General features: G+C 40.9%; 1 protein-coding gene across 6 annotated transcripts in view; it reads right to left on the bottom strand.

The window, feature by feature from the left end:
- Positions 1–17,453, bottom strand: part of LOC112264173 (PHD finger protein 21A) — a 49,999-nt gene that overhangs the window by 30,276 nt on the left and 2,270 nt on the right. For 5 of the 6 annotated variants that reach the window (XM_042330830.1, XM_042330825.1, XM_042330829.1 and 2 more), the window contains exons 2-5: positions 11,215–11,270; positions 6,665–6,763; positions 5,411–5,443; positions 4,371–4,436 (exon numbers count right to left, since the gene is read on the bottom strand). In XM_042330830.1, coding sequence (XP_042186764.1) covers positions 4,371–4,436; positions 5,411–5,443; positions 6,665–6,763; positions 11,215–11,256 — 240 coding nt within the window. In that variant the 5' untranslated portion in view covers positions 11,257–11,270. The remainder of the gene's footprint in view (positions 1–4,370; positions 4,437–5,410; positions 5,444–6,664; positions 6,764–11,214; positions 11,271–17,453) is intronic. The other variant, XM_042330828.1, reaches the window with a different exon arrangement.

The raw sequence follows: 17,453 nt of genomic DNA, 5'->3' as shown, positions 1-17,453 counted from the left end.
TTTAATGATCGAAACCCGAAAACTGATATATATATCTAGATGTGTATATCTATCTATATCTATCTATATATAGATATAGATATATCTATCTATATATAGATATATCTATCTATCTAGATATATATAGATATAGATAGATATATATATATATATATATATATATATATAATCGAACTGAAACAGAACCAACCTCAAAAATCTAAAAGCACTAATCGCTTAGCACTAACGTGCACACACACACACACACGAGTGACAAATATATTTCAAACATGTTTCCCTTGCGGAGCCGCAAGGTGTGGATTAATTTCATGTAAGTTAAATAATGAAGACATTGACTCCATGTAAAGTGAATACAGGAGAGACCAACAGCAACCTTGTATTAATAAGCATATCTTGGGGGGGAAATAAGAATAGATTGAGAAAGTGCACCGCCACAAGCAGTGTCTGGATGGGACTATGGGGATGCAGGTTTGATGCTAATTCCAGTAGAATGTTCTCCTTGATTCTCAAATAACAACTCTCAATAGGTGTTAAACTACTCTTCAGATCAGATACCCATGCATCCACAGTGAGTATATGACCAACTACACGCATAGCACAAACCATTAAACAAACATAAAGCTTAAGGGTTCTCAAAACTAATACAGCAACACAAACAGCCTCAATTAAGGTACAAAAAAGTGCAGACCTCTGCACAAATACCATGCCAATTATTTCTCTGTTTGAAAGTGAATACGGGCCCTTTCTCAAACAGCATTTAAATTTGACGTTTTAAAAACCTCGTTGGTTGAGCCGACAAAGGGCCTGGAGAGAGGACGATCGATAAGTGACAGGCGGAAAGAAATGGGACACGTCTACAGAAATCACACCCCTTCTGTAAAGAAAACGAGACACGAGGGACATTGTAAACAGGGTTCAATAGAAACCTTTGTCATTCCCAAGACTTAACCTATCCACAATAACTGGGTAAGTATATATGCAGCAAAGTGATTAAGAGGAAAAACATCATCTCCAAAAGCCAGGTTCAGTTCAAATCACCAAAACAAAGCCTCTTACAAGAATATGTTAATGGTTGGTTGAGGGGCAAATTCACTAAACACTAGCCTGCATGCATGCCAGTTGTACTTGTAAGTCAATAACAAATATACTGTATATTAGTGGTGGATAAAGGACACTATTGTCATACTTGAGTAAAAGTAAAAGGTACCTTAAAACCTGTTATGGCTGCAATCCCGATACCGGGATCGATATGACAACTACCAGTGAAAATAGAGGGCGCCAAATTCAAACCACAGAAATCTCATAATTACAATTCCTAAAACATACATGTGTCTGATATCATTTTAAAGCTATTCTCATTGTTAATCCCACCACAGTGTCCGATTTCAAATAGGCTTTTCAGCGAAAGCACTACAAACGATTATGTCAGGTCTCCACCAAACCACAATAAACACAGCCATTTTCCAGCAAAACATAGCATTCACAAAAACCAGAAATAAAGATAAAATTAATCACTAACCTTGAATTATCTTCATCAGATGACACTCATAGGACTTCATGTTACACAATACATGCATGTATTGTTTGATAAAGTTCATATTTATATTTAAAAAATCAGAGTTTACATTGGCACGTTAGATTCACTAGTTCCAAAAACATCAAGTGATTTTGCATAGCCACATCATTCAACAGAAATACTCATCATAAATGTAGATGATAATACAAGTTATACACATGGAATTAAAGATATACCACTCCTTAATGCAACCACTGTGTCAGATTTCAAAAAAACTTTACGGAAAAAGAAACGCATGCAATAATCTGAGACAACGCTCAAAAGTAAAAACACCACAGCCGCAAAGATGGCGTCAACATAAACAAGAAATTACATGATAAATATTCCCTTACCTTTGATGATCTACATCAGAAAGCACTCCAGGAATCCCAGGTCCACAATAAATGTTTGTTTTGTTCAAAAATGTCTGTTATTTATGTCAAATACCTTCTTTTGTTAGCGCGTTTGGTATACATATCCAAACGCTAATTCTGGTCAGCGTTATATCGGACAAAAACTTCAAAAAGCGATATTACCGGTCAAAGAAACATTTCAAACTAAGTACAAAACCGGAGTATTCCTTCTTGTCATCGTGAGCAATGGAACGCAAGTGACTACCATGAGGAAAAAGCGCAATCACAAAATGGCTGCTTGATGGACATCTGATATATTCTGCTCTCATTCACTCCCACAACAACATAGAAGCCTCATTATAATTTCTATTGATGGTTGACATCTAGTGGAACCCCTAGGCAGTGCAACATCATTCATATCTCAAGGGGATTTCATTTCGGACTCTGGTGAATACACACAAGCTCAGATTTCTAACTTCCTGTTTTGATTTCAACTCAGGATTTTGCCTGTCAATATGAGTTCTGTTATACTCACAGACATCATTCAAACAGTTTTAGAAACTTCAGTGTTTTCTATCCAATACTAATAATAATAATAATATGTAAATATTAGCAACTATGACTGAGGAGCAGGCCGTTTGATATGGGCACCTTTCATCCAAGCTACTCAATACTGCCCCTGCAGCCATAAAAAGTGAATAGAAAATGACTCAAGTAAAAGTCACCCAGTAAAATACTACTAGATTGACGGATAGCCAGGGGCACACTCCAACATTTACAAATGAAGCATTTGTGTTTAGTGAGTCCGCCAGATCAGAGGCAGTAGGGATGACCAGGAATGTTCTCTTGATAAGTGTGTGAATTGGACGGTTCTTCTGTCAAAATGTAACGTTTTCTTTATGAATGTAATGAATTAAAAGTTGGCAACAAAAAAATATATATATACACTACCGTTCAAACGTTTGGGGTCACTTAGAAATGTCCTTGTTTTTGAAAGAAAAGCTAATTTTTTGTCCATTAAAATAACATCAAATTGATCCGAAATACAGTGTAGACATTGTTAGCTAGCTAACTATAAAGCTACTGTAAACAGATTATGTCGTTTTCCTATGTTTTTGGGGATGAACATTGTTTGCATCCATGAGCTAGCTAGATTTTTTATGACTAGCACTGTAGGTGCCAAGACAACTTTACCAGCATCATAGCATATGTATCGATGAATCATTGTGAAATATGAAATACGAGTGATAGTGTAATCAATGTGTAATAACTACGTAAAACGTTAATGAACGCGTTAAAATATTATGCGGCGTGCAGTCATATTCAGGTCCTGATTGGTCAAATCGTGTTATTGGACACGTCAAATCATGTTATTGGACACGTCAAATTGTGTTATTGGACATGCCAAATCGTGTTAAATAGTATATTTTTTGACACGCAAAGACCCAAATGCCATTCCATAGAAATCCTGATTGAGAATGTGACGACTGAACAATGAAACAGCACAGCAAGTAAGTGAAAGAAATAGGTTTGATTATGTTTTACTGGTAATGGGGACAAACGTAAATGCCAACGATGAACTTTTTGGTCAGTGTGGTGTGTGTGTAACCTTTATTTAACTAGTCAAGTCAATTAAGAACAAATTCTTATTTACAATGACTGCCTACCCCGGCCAAACCCGGACGACGCTGGGCCAATTGTGCGCCACCCTATCACATCACGGCTGGATGTGATACAGCCTGGATTTGAACCAGGGACTGTAGTAACACCTCTTGCACTGAGATGCAGTTCCTTAGACTGCTGCGTCCATTTGTGTGTTTTAACTATTTACCTGTACTAGAATGCTTAAAAAGGCTGCTAAAATATCGGAATCGGACAAAAATGTCATATCGGTTCATCACTAACAGATATTCCCAAAAAACGACTTAAGTAGTACTTAAGTATATTTACTTAAGTAGTTTACACCACTGCTGTACATCGGTCTGATAAACTGTTAAAGTCTCAAATGACTCTTATCTCTGCCTATCCCATGGTTGTCAATGGATGTGAATGTTAACAGCGTCAGAGAGTGCTGCTTTTTCGTACCATGAAACTGGATCAGTCAGAAACCTACTCTAAGCCCTTAGCCTCAAGCAGGAGACAAAACCCAACTCAAAGTGATCCCAGGCTCACACCCTCAACTCTACAAAAATCATCCATCATGTGCAGTGCCATGCAAGGACTCTTAGATCTGCCACATTGACTTGTCTAGGCCTACTCAAGAAAAAGACAAAGACAGAGAAAAAAAGAAAGGATAGCTCTGGCAGGAAGTGAAAGTAGGCTCTGTCATGCGAAGAACCTCTAGCATTTTAATACACAGTGCAGTAATGTAAGAGTGGGGAAGACCTTGGTGTGTGCCAGTGAGATGGTACACGAAATCCCAGAGCCACCCACAGGTCTCCTCTCCCGTTTCAGTTGCCTACCTGCTTCTCACTCAGTGCTGTGATCGTTGCTTGACGTTCATGGAGCTGCTTCTTCAAATCAGCATTCTGCAAAAAAAAAAAGAGAAAAAAAAAAAGATAGCAACAAGCTTGTTATAGCTCCCTTATACATAGCTGTGAAGAACTGCTCATTTGTGACAGCTGAGTTGGATGTGCGTGCTATGTGGGGAGTGTGCCAAGCTCGGGGTGCTGTGTTTGTGTGCGTGTGTGTAGGTGTAAAAGAGCCGAGACAGCAGCTTTAACTAGCATGAAGTCCAAGCTAAAAATGACTGTGCACACCGTTTTCCACGGGACGAGCGAAGTGAGGTGGAAAGAGTAATCCACTCTCCTCACGTCACTGGGCTACCACAGCCACAGCTGTCAGCCACATGAGGGGCAACTCAGAGCTGGGATGTAGGGACACCACTGAAATGTGGGATGGGCTGCTGCTACAGCAGAGTCCCCGTAAAAGGGCTGCAGGATGATAAAGTATGGTGGGCGGATACTACAGAGATAGAAGAGCTCTGGGGAGTTTAAGGCTGTTCTCAAAATTGACAGCGTGAAGTAAAAGAGGTGGAATTTGGAGCACATCTAAAACCTCTGAGCCCCAGTGACAAGGACATCATATCTTGCCTTTTATCCGGTTTTCCTCTTAGGCTGTTTTAAATAACTCATTCATATATCCTTATGTACATATTCTTTATCCCCTTACACTGTGTATAAGACAGTAGTTTTGGAATTGTTAGTTAGATTACTTGTTGGTTATTACTGCATTGTCGGAACTAGAAGCACAAGCATTTCGCTACACTCGCATTAACATCTGCTAACCATGTATATGTGACAAATAAAATTTGATTTGATTTGATCCTATTTCTCAACTGTGTAGACTGAGTAATAGGGATACTACATTCTTTCAAAAGATTGAAAACCTCTGAACAGACGGAACTGTTCTGTAGTAATTAAACTAATGTCAACCCCAAAAAGTATACTGTATTTGGGCCTAGCAATCTGGTACAACTGCCTAGGAGACAGGAGGGGCTTACCTGTGGATCCTGCTTCATCTGGGACACTAGTTTCTGTGAGAGAGAAATCATAGAAAGTTATCAACAACCACATAACAAATTCATTGATACACATAATATATTACTATGAGAGAGGCTGTGCCACTTGTTCCTAACATGTCACATGCTTCGTAATGGTTTGAGAAAAGGTTTTGCAATAGGTTTTTACATGTTTCCTAAGAGAACGCTCCTTTCGCTCACCCCCCCTTTAAACGTTGCAGTACCTAATGCCTTCTTGTTGTCACAGCCATACAAACTGTAGACACAGTGGCCCCCAGAGGCACCTTCCAATACTGCAACCTTGGAACACATTCATGGCTCCCCACTGTACAATCCATCCCAGACAAACAAGGAGGTTCATGCTCAACTGGATGGGCCACACTGGGAGGTACATTCAGTGGTTGCGAATAGGAGCACTATACAGACTACACTGAACATGTGGGTCTCTCGAATGTGATCAGTCTCATAGCAATGAACACATGTTTCTATAAAGGAGCACATCTGGCTAGTGATAGATGTGTGGGGATAAGTTTTCTTCATGTTTCTGGTTTCTGCATTTGGGTTGAACCAGATGGAGTGTATCATGCACCAAACCTCAAAACAGAAACATTATGGAAGGCAGGAAAATACAACTCATAAGACTACAGAGTATACATACACCCTTACAAAAAAAAGTGTTCCAAAAGGGTTCTTCAGCTGTCCCCATAGGAGAACCCTTTTTTGGTTCCATGTAGAACTCTTTGGAAAGGGTTCTGCATTGAATCCAAAATGGTTCTACTTAGAACCAAAAAGGGTTATTCAAAGGGCTCTCCTACGGGGACAGCTGAAGAACCCTTTCAGGTTCCAGATAGCACCTTTTTTTCTAAGAGTGTAGAGTATACATTAACAGGACAAAGTATATTTTTCTGACCTAAACCATACTTAAAAGGACAATCGCTGAAGGAAGAGGCTGGGGGAAGCAGAGTAGAGAAGGACGGTGGATAAGCAGACATATAGGATGAGTCTAAGGAGGAAGTATTCATGCAGCAGTCTGAGGGCAAGAATCTGATGGAGTGAATTAACAAAAAACCCAACAAAAGACCCAAACTGTGCAACAGAATATGGTTGGGTTTTTTGTTAATTCACTCCATCAACTCTCCTCCCAAAAAAACACCTCTGATGATACATTCCAGGTTAAGGAAGTAAACAAATGGTGGCTAAATGGCAGAAAAGCAGAGTAACGCATAGTCCCATTACCTGATGAACCTGTATTTCCGCTTTCAGGGCCTCTTGGAGGGTCTGTAATTCCATCATTGATCCTTTCTGTCGGAAGCTCAGTCCGGGACAGCTTTCAGCCTGGAAGAAGGATATTTTATCCCTTCATTCAACAACAATACTAATATGTCAACATAAAGACTTGTGACAGTGAAATCAAGTTGTGCTGACAACAAAGCAATGACATGGCATCAGGCCATAGAACACTGTAAAAATGGAGATGTTATCTATCACCTTGAGTAAAGGTGGACGTTAAAGTAGACAGTTCCAAAACACTTCACATTGAACATTTAATTATTAGTTTATAAACCTGTATATATATATACACACATACACACACACATACAGTTGAAGTCGGAAGTTTACATACACTTAGGTTGGAGTCATTAAAAATGTGTTTTTCAATTTTTATGGCAAGTCGGTTAGGACATCTACTTTGTGCATGACACAAGTCATTTTTCCAACAATTGTTTACAGACAGATTATTTCACTGTATCACAATTCCAGTGGGTCAGAAGTTTGACTGTGCCTTTAAACAGCTTGGATAATTCCAGAAAATTATGTCAAGGCTTTAGAAGCTTCTGATAGGCTAATTTACATCATTTGAGTGAATTGGAGGTGTACCTTTTGATGTAGTTCAAGGCCTACCTTCAACCTCAGTGCCTCTTTGCTTGACATCATGGGAAAATCAGAAGAAATCAGCCAAGACCTCAGGGAAAGAAATTGTAGACCTCCACAAGTCTGGTTCATCCTTGGGAGCAATTTCCAAAACGCCTGAAGGTACCACGTTCAAGTGTACAAACAATAGTATGCAAGTATAAACACCAAGGGACCACGCAGCCGTCATATCACTCAGGAAGGAGACGCGTTCTGTCTCCTAGAGATGAATGTACTTTGGTGCGAAAGTGCAACTCAATCCCAGAAAAACAGCAAAGGACCTTGAAGGTGCTGGAGGAAACAGGTACAAAGGTATCTATATCCACAGTAAAACGAGTCCTATATCGACATAATCTGAAAGGCCACTCAGCAAGGAAGAAGCCACTGTTCCAAAACCACCATAAAAAGCCAGACTACGGTTTGCAACTGCAAAGTACAAAGATGGTACTTTTTTCAGAAATGTCCTCTGGTCTGATGAAACAAAAATAAAACTGTTTGGCCGTAATGACCATTGTTATGTTTGGAAGAAAAAGGGGGAGGCTTGCAAGCTTGCAAGCTGAAGAACACCATCCCAACCGTGAAGCACGGAGGTGGCAGCATCATGTTGTGGGGGGGCTTTGCTGCAGGAGGGACTTGTGCACTTCACAAAATAGATGGCATCATGGGGGAGACAAAATTAAGCAACATCTCAAGACATCAGTCAGGAAGTTAAAGCTTGGTCGCAAATGGGTCTTCCAAATGGACAATGACCCCAAGCATACAAAGTTGTGTCAAAATGGCCTAAGGACAACAAAGTATTGGAGTGGCCATCACAAAGCCCTGACCTCAATCCCATAGAAAAGTTGTGGGCAGAACTGAAAAAGCGTGTGCGAGCAAGAAGGTCTACAAACCTGACTCAGTTACACCAGCTCTGTCAGGAGTAATGGGCCAAAATTCACCCAACTTAATGTGGGAAGCTACCCGAAACATTTGACCCAAGTTAATCTATTTAAAAGGCAATGCTACCAAATACTAATTGAGTGCATGAAAATTTCTGACCCACTGGGAATGTGATGAGAGAAATAAAAGATTCTCTCTAGTATTATTGTGACGTTTCACATTCTTACAATAAAGTGGTGATCCTAACTGACCTAAGACAGGGAATGTTTACTAGGATTACATTTCAGGAATTGTGAAAAACTGAGTTTAAATGTATTTGGCTAAGGTGTATGTAAACTTCTAACTTCAACTGTATATACACACACACGTGACAAATATATATATTTTTTAAGTTTAAAACAACCAATCTTTTCGCAGGTTCCCATTAAAAACGACAAGAAAATGTCATTAAAATTCCATGTGAATTCACAATGCAGCTGTGCTGCTGCCAGCAAAGGTTTGGGTCTCCTGGTGCGTCCCTTTCTGATGATTAAGGCTTTGCACCTGTACTACCATTACCGTACCTCAATTCCACTAAAGTTTGCATTTCACCACCTTCTCGTTTAACTTCTCTATGTACGGCCATACAGGACTTCACTGTTGTCATTTGTCTTTCTCATTTTTCCAACTGGTAACGGCGAGGACGTAGAGGTGGAAAGTTGACTCCAAAATAATTGATTCCTCGACTCCTTGCATGTCGACATCCCGGTGTTGACACCTATCGCTGAGTGTCAAGATTGTGACAGCTAAGTTGGGGTGTGCGTGTTATGTGGGGAGTGTGCCAAGCTCGGGGTGCTGTATGTGTGTGTGTGTGTGTGTGTGTGTAGGTGTGGTGTAAAGATCAGAGAAAGCAGCATTAACTAGCATGAAGTCCAAGCTAAAAATGACTGTGCACACTGTTTTCCAAGGGATGAGTGAACACATACGCTCGCATCTTTCAAAGCAAACTAGCGAGGGACGATGAGAGAGGGGAGGGGCACAGTATAGGCAGGTCGGACACCAAGTAGACAAAGTCAGAACTATTGCACTAGGCAATCAAAAGCTGCATCTAGCAAATGGTATGCTGTATCTCACATCATTAGCAAAGAGAAAGAGCAGGCGAGCCAGCGTGTGGGAGAGAGGTGTGCATACAGTGCCTTCTGAAAATATTCAGACCCCTTGACCTTTTCCACATTGTTACATTAGCCTTATTCTAAAATTGATTAAATAGTTTTTTTTACTCATCAATTTTACACACAATTCCCCATTATGACAAAGCAAAAACAGGTTTAGAAATTTGTGCCACTTTATTTTTAAAACATAACTGAAATATCACATTTACATAAGCATTCAGACCATTTACTAAGTACTTAGTTGAAGCACCTTTTTAGTGATTACAGCCTTGAGTTTTCTTGGGTATGATGTTACAAGCTTGGCTCACCTGTATTTGGGGAGTTTCTCACATTCCTCTCTGCAGATCCTCTCAAGCTCTGTCAGGTTAGATGGGGAGCATCGCTGCACAGCTATTTTCAGGTCTCTCCAGAGATGTTCGATTGGGTTCAAGTCCGGGCTCTGGCTGGGCCACTCAAGGACATTCAAAGACTTGCCCAAAGCCATTCCTGCGTTGTCTTGGCTGTGTGCTTAGGGTCGTTGTCCTGATGGAAGGTGAATCTTCGCCCCAGTCTGAGGTCCTGAGCACTCTGGAGCAGCTTTTCATCAAGGATCTCTGTACTTTTCTCTGTTCATCTTTCCCTTGATCCCAACTAGTCTGCCAGTCGCTGAAAAACATACCCACAGCATGATGCTGCCACCACCATGATTCATTGTAGGAATGGTGCCAGGTTTCCTCCAGACGTGATGCTTGTTATTCAGGCCAAACAGTTCAATCTTGGTTTCATCAGACCAGAGAATCTAGTTTCTCATGGTCTAAGTCTTCAGGTGCCTTTTGGCAAACTCCAGGTGATCCGTCATTTGCCTTTTACTGAGGAATGGCTTCCCTCTGGTCACTCTACCATAATGGTCTGATTGGTGGAGTGCTGCAGAGATGGGAGAACCTTCCAGAAGGACAACTTTCTCCACAGAGGAACTCTAGAGCTCTGTCAGAGTGATCATTGGGTTCTTGGTCACCTCCCTGATCAAGGCCCTTCTCCCCAATTGGTCAGTTTGGTCGGGCGGCCAGCTCTAGGAAGAGTCTTGGTTGTTCCAAATTTCTTCCATTTAAGAATGATGGAGGCCACTGTATTTTTCGGAACCTTCAATGCTGCCGAAATGTTTTCTTACCCTTCCCCAGATATGTGCCTCGACACAATCCTGCCTCGGAGCTCTATGGACAATTATTTCGACCATATGGCTTGGTTTATGCTCTGACATGCACTGTCAACTGTGGGACCTTATATAGACAGGTGTGTGCCTTTCCAAATCATGTCCAATCAATTGAATTTACCACAGGTGGACTCCAATCAAGTTGTAGAAACATCTCAAGGATGATCAATGGAAACAGGATGTAGCTCAAATAAGGTATGTTTTTTATTTTTAATACATTTGCAAAAAACCTAAAAACCTGTTATTCGCTTTGTCGTTATAGGGTATTGTGTGTAGATTACTGAAAAAAAAGATATAATATTTAATCCATTTTAGAATAAGGCTGTAACGTAACAAAATGTGAAAAAAGTCAAGGGGCCTGAATACGCACTGTATGTCTTGGTTATCTGTATCTTTCAATGTCTTATCTAATATGCCTCGCAAATTCACCAAAGTAGCCTAAAGTTTATATCATCCTTTCTGGTTTTATTTAAATTACACAACTTTCCCGAGGCCTTTATAGCCTATCGTCTAGTTAGACTATAACATGTAAAATCATATGTTTTGTGATAACTGCACTGTGATTAAAATGTTCAGTTATGTGTTAAGGATCCCAATTGTATTTAAACGTTCACACCCCTAACACACACACACATCATAAATGTTCATAGCTTTACCTTCACACAGTCTTCCGTTTTGAACACCATCCAATTTTGCATTGAGGGGGTGGCAGCTGTGACACACAAAAAAAGAGTGAATCAGATAAGCCACTCCACTTAAATAATGTCGCAGTACAACGTCCAGCAGCATGTCATAGTATGGGCTTTCCTCACACACAGCAGGGGCACAAAACACTTGCTGTCCACTCTCTATTCTCTCTCACTGTAGAGCCCATTCAAAGACGTCAGGGCCCAAGGCTACTCCACTAAGTCGTTAGATTGTGATATGCCAGAGAAGATTCCGCATAATGTTTTGGAATTGTTTTTTTCTGGTTTTTGTTTTACATCATCTCACTCTACTATGTTTTGGATAGTATGGACTACCCTCTCTTCTCTAGGCCTGGTTGGGCCTTTAAAGTATTAATAGTACATTAGACAATTGTGTGGTCTAAAACAAATGCAGTATTTTTTTTGGAAGACAGTTTGATAATCATTGGCATTTAAATACAGATTCTGCTATTCTGTACAACTTATTTAAAAGTAACCTGCTGATTTCTGATAGTGAACTATAATGCTAATGTCACCGGTGTGAAATGGCTAGCTCGTTAGCGGGGTGCGCGCTAATAGCTTTTCAATCGGTGACGTCGCTTGCTCTGAGACCTTGAAGTAGTTGTTTCCCTTGCTCTGCATGGGCCGCGGCTTTTGTTGAGCAATAGGTAATGATGCTTTGTGGGAGGCAGTTGTTGATGTGTACAGAGGGTCCCTGGTTTGAGCCCAGGTAGGGGCGAGGAATGGGACGGTAGCAAAAGTGTTACACAAAGAAAATAAAGAGATGAATGTGCAAACTAACATCCTGCTAGTTTTGTACACTGTGTGTAAGCAACTCATAGAGAGTGAAAACTGGGAAAGAGAGCGAGTCAAATCGCAGCAGTGTTACAGCCTCCCAGCCGGCGGATTGATTTCCGGCCAGGGCCTTGTGCCAAGAGAACAATAATAACATTGGAGCCATTACATGGACTCACCACCTGGCTGAGTGGACTGGCTTCCTCCCTCTCCCATTTTTCACTCTCTCTCTGTCTCCTGCTCTCCTCATATCCTTCCCTCACTATCCTTGAGAACATGCCAACTTCAGGGGAAAGAGTATATAGGTAAAAAACAGTCCAGGTGTACATTAGTGATGGGGGAATAAATCGATAGTTACCTATCCCTTGGCCACATTTATTTTGGGAAAATAACTGTATACTTAAGCCTGCAAATTAGTTTTATTTTGTTCAGTAGGTATTTTGGGCACCTATACAGTGTCTTCGGAAAGTATTCAGACACCTTGACCTTTTCCTTGACTTTGACCTTGAACTTGACTTTTTCACCTTGACATTTTGTTACGTTACAGACCTTATTCTGAAATGGAATAAATAGTTTCCCCCCCTCATCAATCTACACAAAATACCCCATAATGATAAAGCAAAAACAGGTTTTGAAAAATGTATGCTAATTTATCACAAATAAAATAAGTATTCAGACCCTTTACTCAGTGGGTATGATGATACAAGCTTGGCACACCTGTAGTTGGGGAGTTTATCCCATTCTTCTCTGCAGATCCTCTCAAGCTCTGCCAGGTTAGATGGGGAGTGTCGCTGCACAGCTATTTTCAGGTCTCTCCAGAGATGTTTGATCGGGTCTGGGCTCTGGCTGGGCCACTCAAGAACACTCAGAGACTTGTCCCAAAGCCACTTCTATGTTGTCTTGGCTGTGTGCTTAGGGTCGTTGGAAGGTGAACCTTCTCCCCAGTCTGAGGTCCTGAGTGCTCTGGAGCACGTTTTCATCAAGGATCTCTCGGTACTTTGCTCTGTTTATCGTTCCCACGATCCCGACTAGTCTCCCTGTCGCTGCCGCTGAAAAACATCCCCACAGCATGATGCTGCCACCCCCATGCTTCATTGAAGGGATGGTGCCAGGTTTCCTCCAGACGTGATGCTTGGCATTCAGGCCAAAGAGTTCAATCTTGGTTTCATCAGAGCAAAGAATCTAGTTTCTCATGGTCTAAGAGTCTTTATGTGCCTTTTGGCAAAGTCCAAGCGGGCTGTCATGTGCATTTTACTGAGGAGTGGATACCGTCTGATTGGTGGAGTGCTGCAGAAATGGTTGTCCTTCTGGATTGTTCTCCCATCGCCACAGAGGAACTCTGGAGCTCTGTCAGAGTGACCATTGGGTTCTTGGTCACCTCCCTGACCAAGGCCCTTCTCCCCCAATTGCTCTGTTTGGCCTGGCGGGCCAACTGTAGGTAGAGTCTTGGTGGTTCCAAACTTTTTCCATTTAAGATTGATGGAGGCCACTGTGTTCTTGGGGACCTTCAATGCTTCTGAGTTGTTTTGGTACCTTTCCCTTTGATCTCTGCCTCGACCAAATCCTGTATCGAAGCTCTACGGACAATTCCATCCACCTCATGGCTTGGTTCTTGCTCTGACATGCACTGTCAACTGTTGGGACCTTATATAGACAGGGGGGCGCATTTCCAAATAATGTCCAATCAATGGAATTGACCACAGGTGGACTCCAATCATGTTGTAAAAAGATCTGAAGGATGATCAATGGAAACAGGACGCACCCGAGCTCAATTTCGAGTCTCAGCAAACGGCCTGAATACTTATGTAAATAATAATAAGAACCTGTTTTCACTGTAATTATGCGGTATTGTGTGTAGATTACTGAGGAAAAAGAACAAGGCTGTAATGTAATGTAACAAAATGTGGAAAAAGTGATGCGGTCTGAATACTTAACGAATGCACTGTAGGTAGCGTTAGCCAGCGCTAGCCGGGTGTACCTGCGGAAAAACTATGGTATTTTTCATCCTATATATTGTTCTCCATCTTCTTTTTAAATAGTGATCAACATATTTTCAGCACTTTTAGTTCCATGACTGAACAAAACGTGTTTTCTCATGTTCTCTCTCGTCTCTCAGCAGCAGACAAATAGTGAGCAATATGTTTGGAACATCAAAACGCCAATAGAATCGCAGTGTCGCATCGCAATACATATCGTATCGGGACCTAAGCATTAAGATAATATCTGGAGGTCCCTGGCAATTCACAGCCTTAGTGTACAGGAAGCTGATCTACGATTCAAATGATCTAGGAGAAGTACACTGCTTTTTCATACTGTAGGTTACTAAAAGTCTGTAAGAGTTCCAGTCATTTCTAATTAATTAGGGAAATAGTCTGTATCCCTTGATTTAGAAGAATATAACATGTTAAAACATGATCAAAACCAAAAAACGAAAAACCACTTAGTCCATTGTTTTTGGTATCACAGAAAACTTTGTAAACAATACTGTATAGCTTCAAATTATGTTTAAAAAAACGTTACAGTTTGCATGCACAGTGTTTGTGTTTGTCTTTCATTATGATTAGACCATGCTGTCATGGAATGCCATTGCTTGAAAACCATAGCCTACAGACATAATAAAAAACAAGTGATATTTGCACATAACAATGTCATGCATTAAATGCATTTGCACCGTTGTTTTTGTTTTTGTTTTGTTCGTGGTCCACTCTTTGATGGTAGGCACAATTTATAGTGCAAGGGTTAGGACATTGCAATGAAAAATCATCAACAGTTACAGTGGCTTTTTTTTCTAAAAACCTGTACTTTCTGCAGAAATCCTTGAAATTATTCATGATGAGCATACTAAATGTTAATACTATATAACAGTTGTAGGCCTACCAACCTGGACTCAGGGGTATACGTAACATAGTAAATGTAAATCCAGAACACTCCAATTAGTATGATATGTTTCGTTTCATATGGTGTGTATTAATTTGTGGATGTCCATCATCCATTTCATATGATGTTACGAATTTCAATTCGTACAATAAGTTACAAATTGCAACTCGTACAATCAAATAAAATTGTATTAGTCACATGCGCCGAATACAACAGGTGTAGACCTTACAGTGAAATGCTTACTTACGAACCACTAACCAACAGCGCAGTTTCAAAAAAAATATGGACAAGAATATGAGATAAAAGTAACAAGTAATTAAAGAGCAGCAGTAAAAAAATAACAATATATACAGGGGGGTGCCAGTATAGAGTCAATGTGCAGGAGCACCGCTTAGTTGAGGTAGTATGTACATGTAGGTAGAGTTGTGACTATGCATGGATGACAACAGAGTGGCAGTGGTGTGGAGAGGGAGGGTTGGAACTTAAAAATCTAATAATTTCGTTCTGAACAGAATCATTATTTAATCTGTATAGGAAAGTCGTTATGAGCTAAATTTTATTTTGCTTAACAGCATGGATTAATCATAATGAAAGACAAACACAAACTGTCACTACGGACAGACCAGTGTAGCTAGCCGACAAGCTTGTGTGTGCAGAACAGCACTAGAATGAAAAACACGTCTTACCTTTTTGAAGTTAGTTAAATCCAATGTGAAACCTGATAACTATAGTATCCTTAACTAGCATTGAAAATGTTAATCCATTCTTCTCTAATTAAACATCTCTCCATAATATCGGAATCACGCTTGTAACGTTGTCAGTATGCTAGTAACCTATACTTCAGAGGGGAATGGGCAGGTAGCCTACACCTACACACAAACTGGCAGGCCGACACAGGAAAACATTTCTGAGTGACAGAGTGAAGGCTTTGCATTGGCACTTTGTTGGATTTTTGGGGGACTGGAAAAAAAATGTCAGGAACGTAAAATAATGTAATTAACCGGGTACAATGCTCTTAAAATAACAGTTCTGTTCCGGAACAGTATTGATCGCTTTCATTTCCGGTTCTGTTCGTCAAATAACATTTGAACACCACAGCATCTCTGAGCATAGAATCCATGCCCCGAAGAATGTAGGCTGTTCTGGAGGGAAAGGGGGTCAGATCCGGTACTGGATGGGTGCTAATTAGCTAAAATGCTATTGTTGTCCGTGATGAGATTCGAACATGCTAGACGTTCACGTTATACACGCACCCTACTTTTGTTTTTGCCTTAACTTCTTTGGGGTAGGGGGCAGTATTGGGTAGCTTGGATGAAAAATATGCCCAAATTAAGCTGCCCGCTACTCAGCTGTAAAAGCTAGAATATGGATATAATTAGTATATTTAGATAGAAAACACTCTGACGTTTCTAAAACAGTTTGAATGATGTCTGTGAGTATAACAGAACTCATATGGCAGGCAGAAACCTGATAAAAAATCCAACCAGGAACTGGGAAATCTGAGGTTTGTAGTTTTTCAACTCAGCCACCATTGAAGATACAGTGGGGGGTCTCCCGGGTGGCGCAGCGGTTAGCCACCAGAGACTCTGGGTTCGCTCCCAGGCTCTGTCGTGACCGGCCGCGATCGGGAGGTCCATGGGACGACGCACAATTGGCCTATCGTCGTCCGTGTTAGGGAGGGTTTGGCCGGTAGGGATATCCTTGTCTCATCGCCCACCAGCGACTCCTGTGGCGGGCTGGGCGCAGTGCGGCTGGCTTCCGGGTTGGATGCGCGCTATGTTAAGAAGCAGTGCGGCTTGGTTGGGTTGGATGCGTGCTATGTTAAGAAGCAGTGCGGCTTGGTTGGGTTGTGTATCGGAGGACACATAACTTTCGACCTTCGTCTCTCCCAAGCCCGTACGGGAGTTGTAGCGATGAGACAAGATAGTAGCTACTAACAATTGGATACCACGAAATTGGGGAGAAAAAAGGGGGTAAAATTCAAAAAAGAAAAAAGAAGATACAGTGGGATATTAGTTATGTTTCACTTCCCAAGGCTTCCACTAGATGTCAACAGTATTTACAAACTGTTTTAAGGATTCTACTATGAAGGAGGGGCTCATAAGAGCAGAGTGCCACAGCCTCAGTCTGGTGCACTCACGTGAAAAGTAGCTACGTTCCACTTCATTTGTACAGACATAGGAATTGTCCAGTTGGAACATTAATGAAGTTTTACATCTTACAGATTGATTCCATACTTAGTTTGGCATGTTTCTACGGGCTGTAACGGAACTTTTTAAAACTTTTCGTCCGACGTTCGGCGCGACCTGAACACGCTTTTGGATTTGTTTACCAAACGCCCTAACAAAAGAAGATATTTGGACATAACTGATACACATTATCGAACAAATCAAACATTTATGGTGGAACTGGGATTCCTGGGTGTGTATTCTGATGAAGATCATCAAAGGTAAGTGAATATTTAAAATGCTATTTCTGAGTAATATTGACTACCCAGTATATTTTTGGCTGCTTTGTTGTCTAAAGGCTGTACTCAG

This window comes from Oncorhynchus tshawytscha, linkage group LG12, assembly GCF_018296145.1.
Source record: "Oncorhynchus tshawytscha isolate Ot180627B linkage group LG12, Otsh_v2.0, whole genome shotgun sequence".
In the NCBI taxonomy this organism is placed as follows: Eukaryota; Metazoa; Chordata; class Actinopteri; order Salmoniformes; family Salmonidae; genus Oncorhynchus; species Oncorhynchus tshawytscha.
Note: the sequence above shows the minus strand (reverse complement) of the source record. Positions and strands in the feature narration are given on the sequence as shown.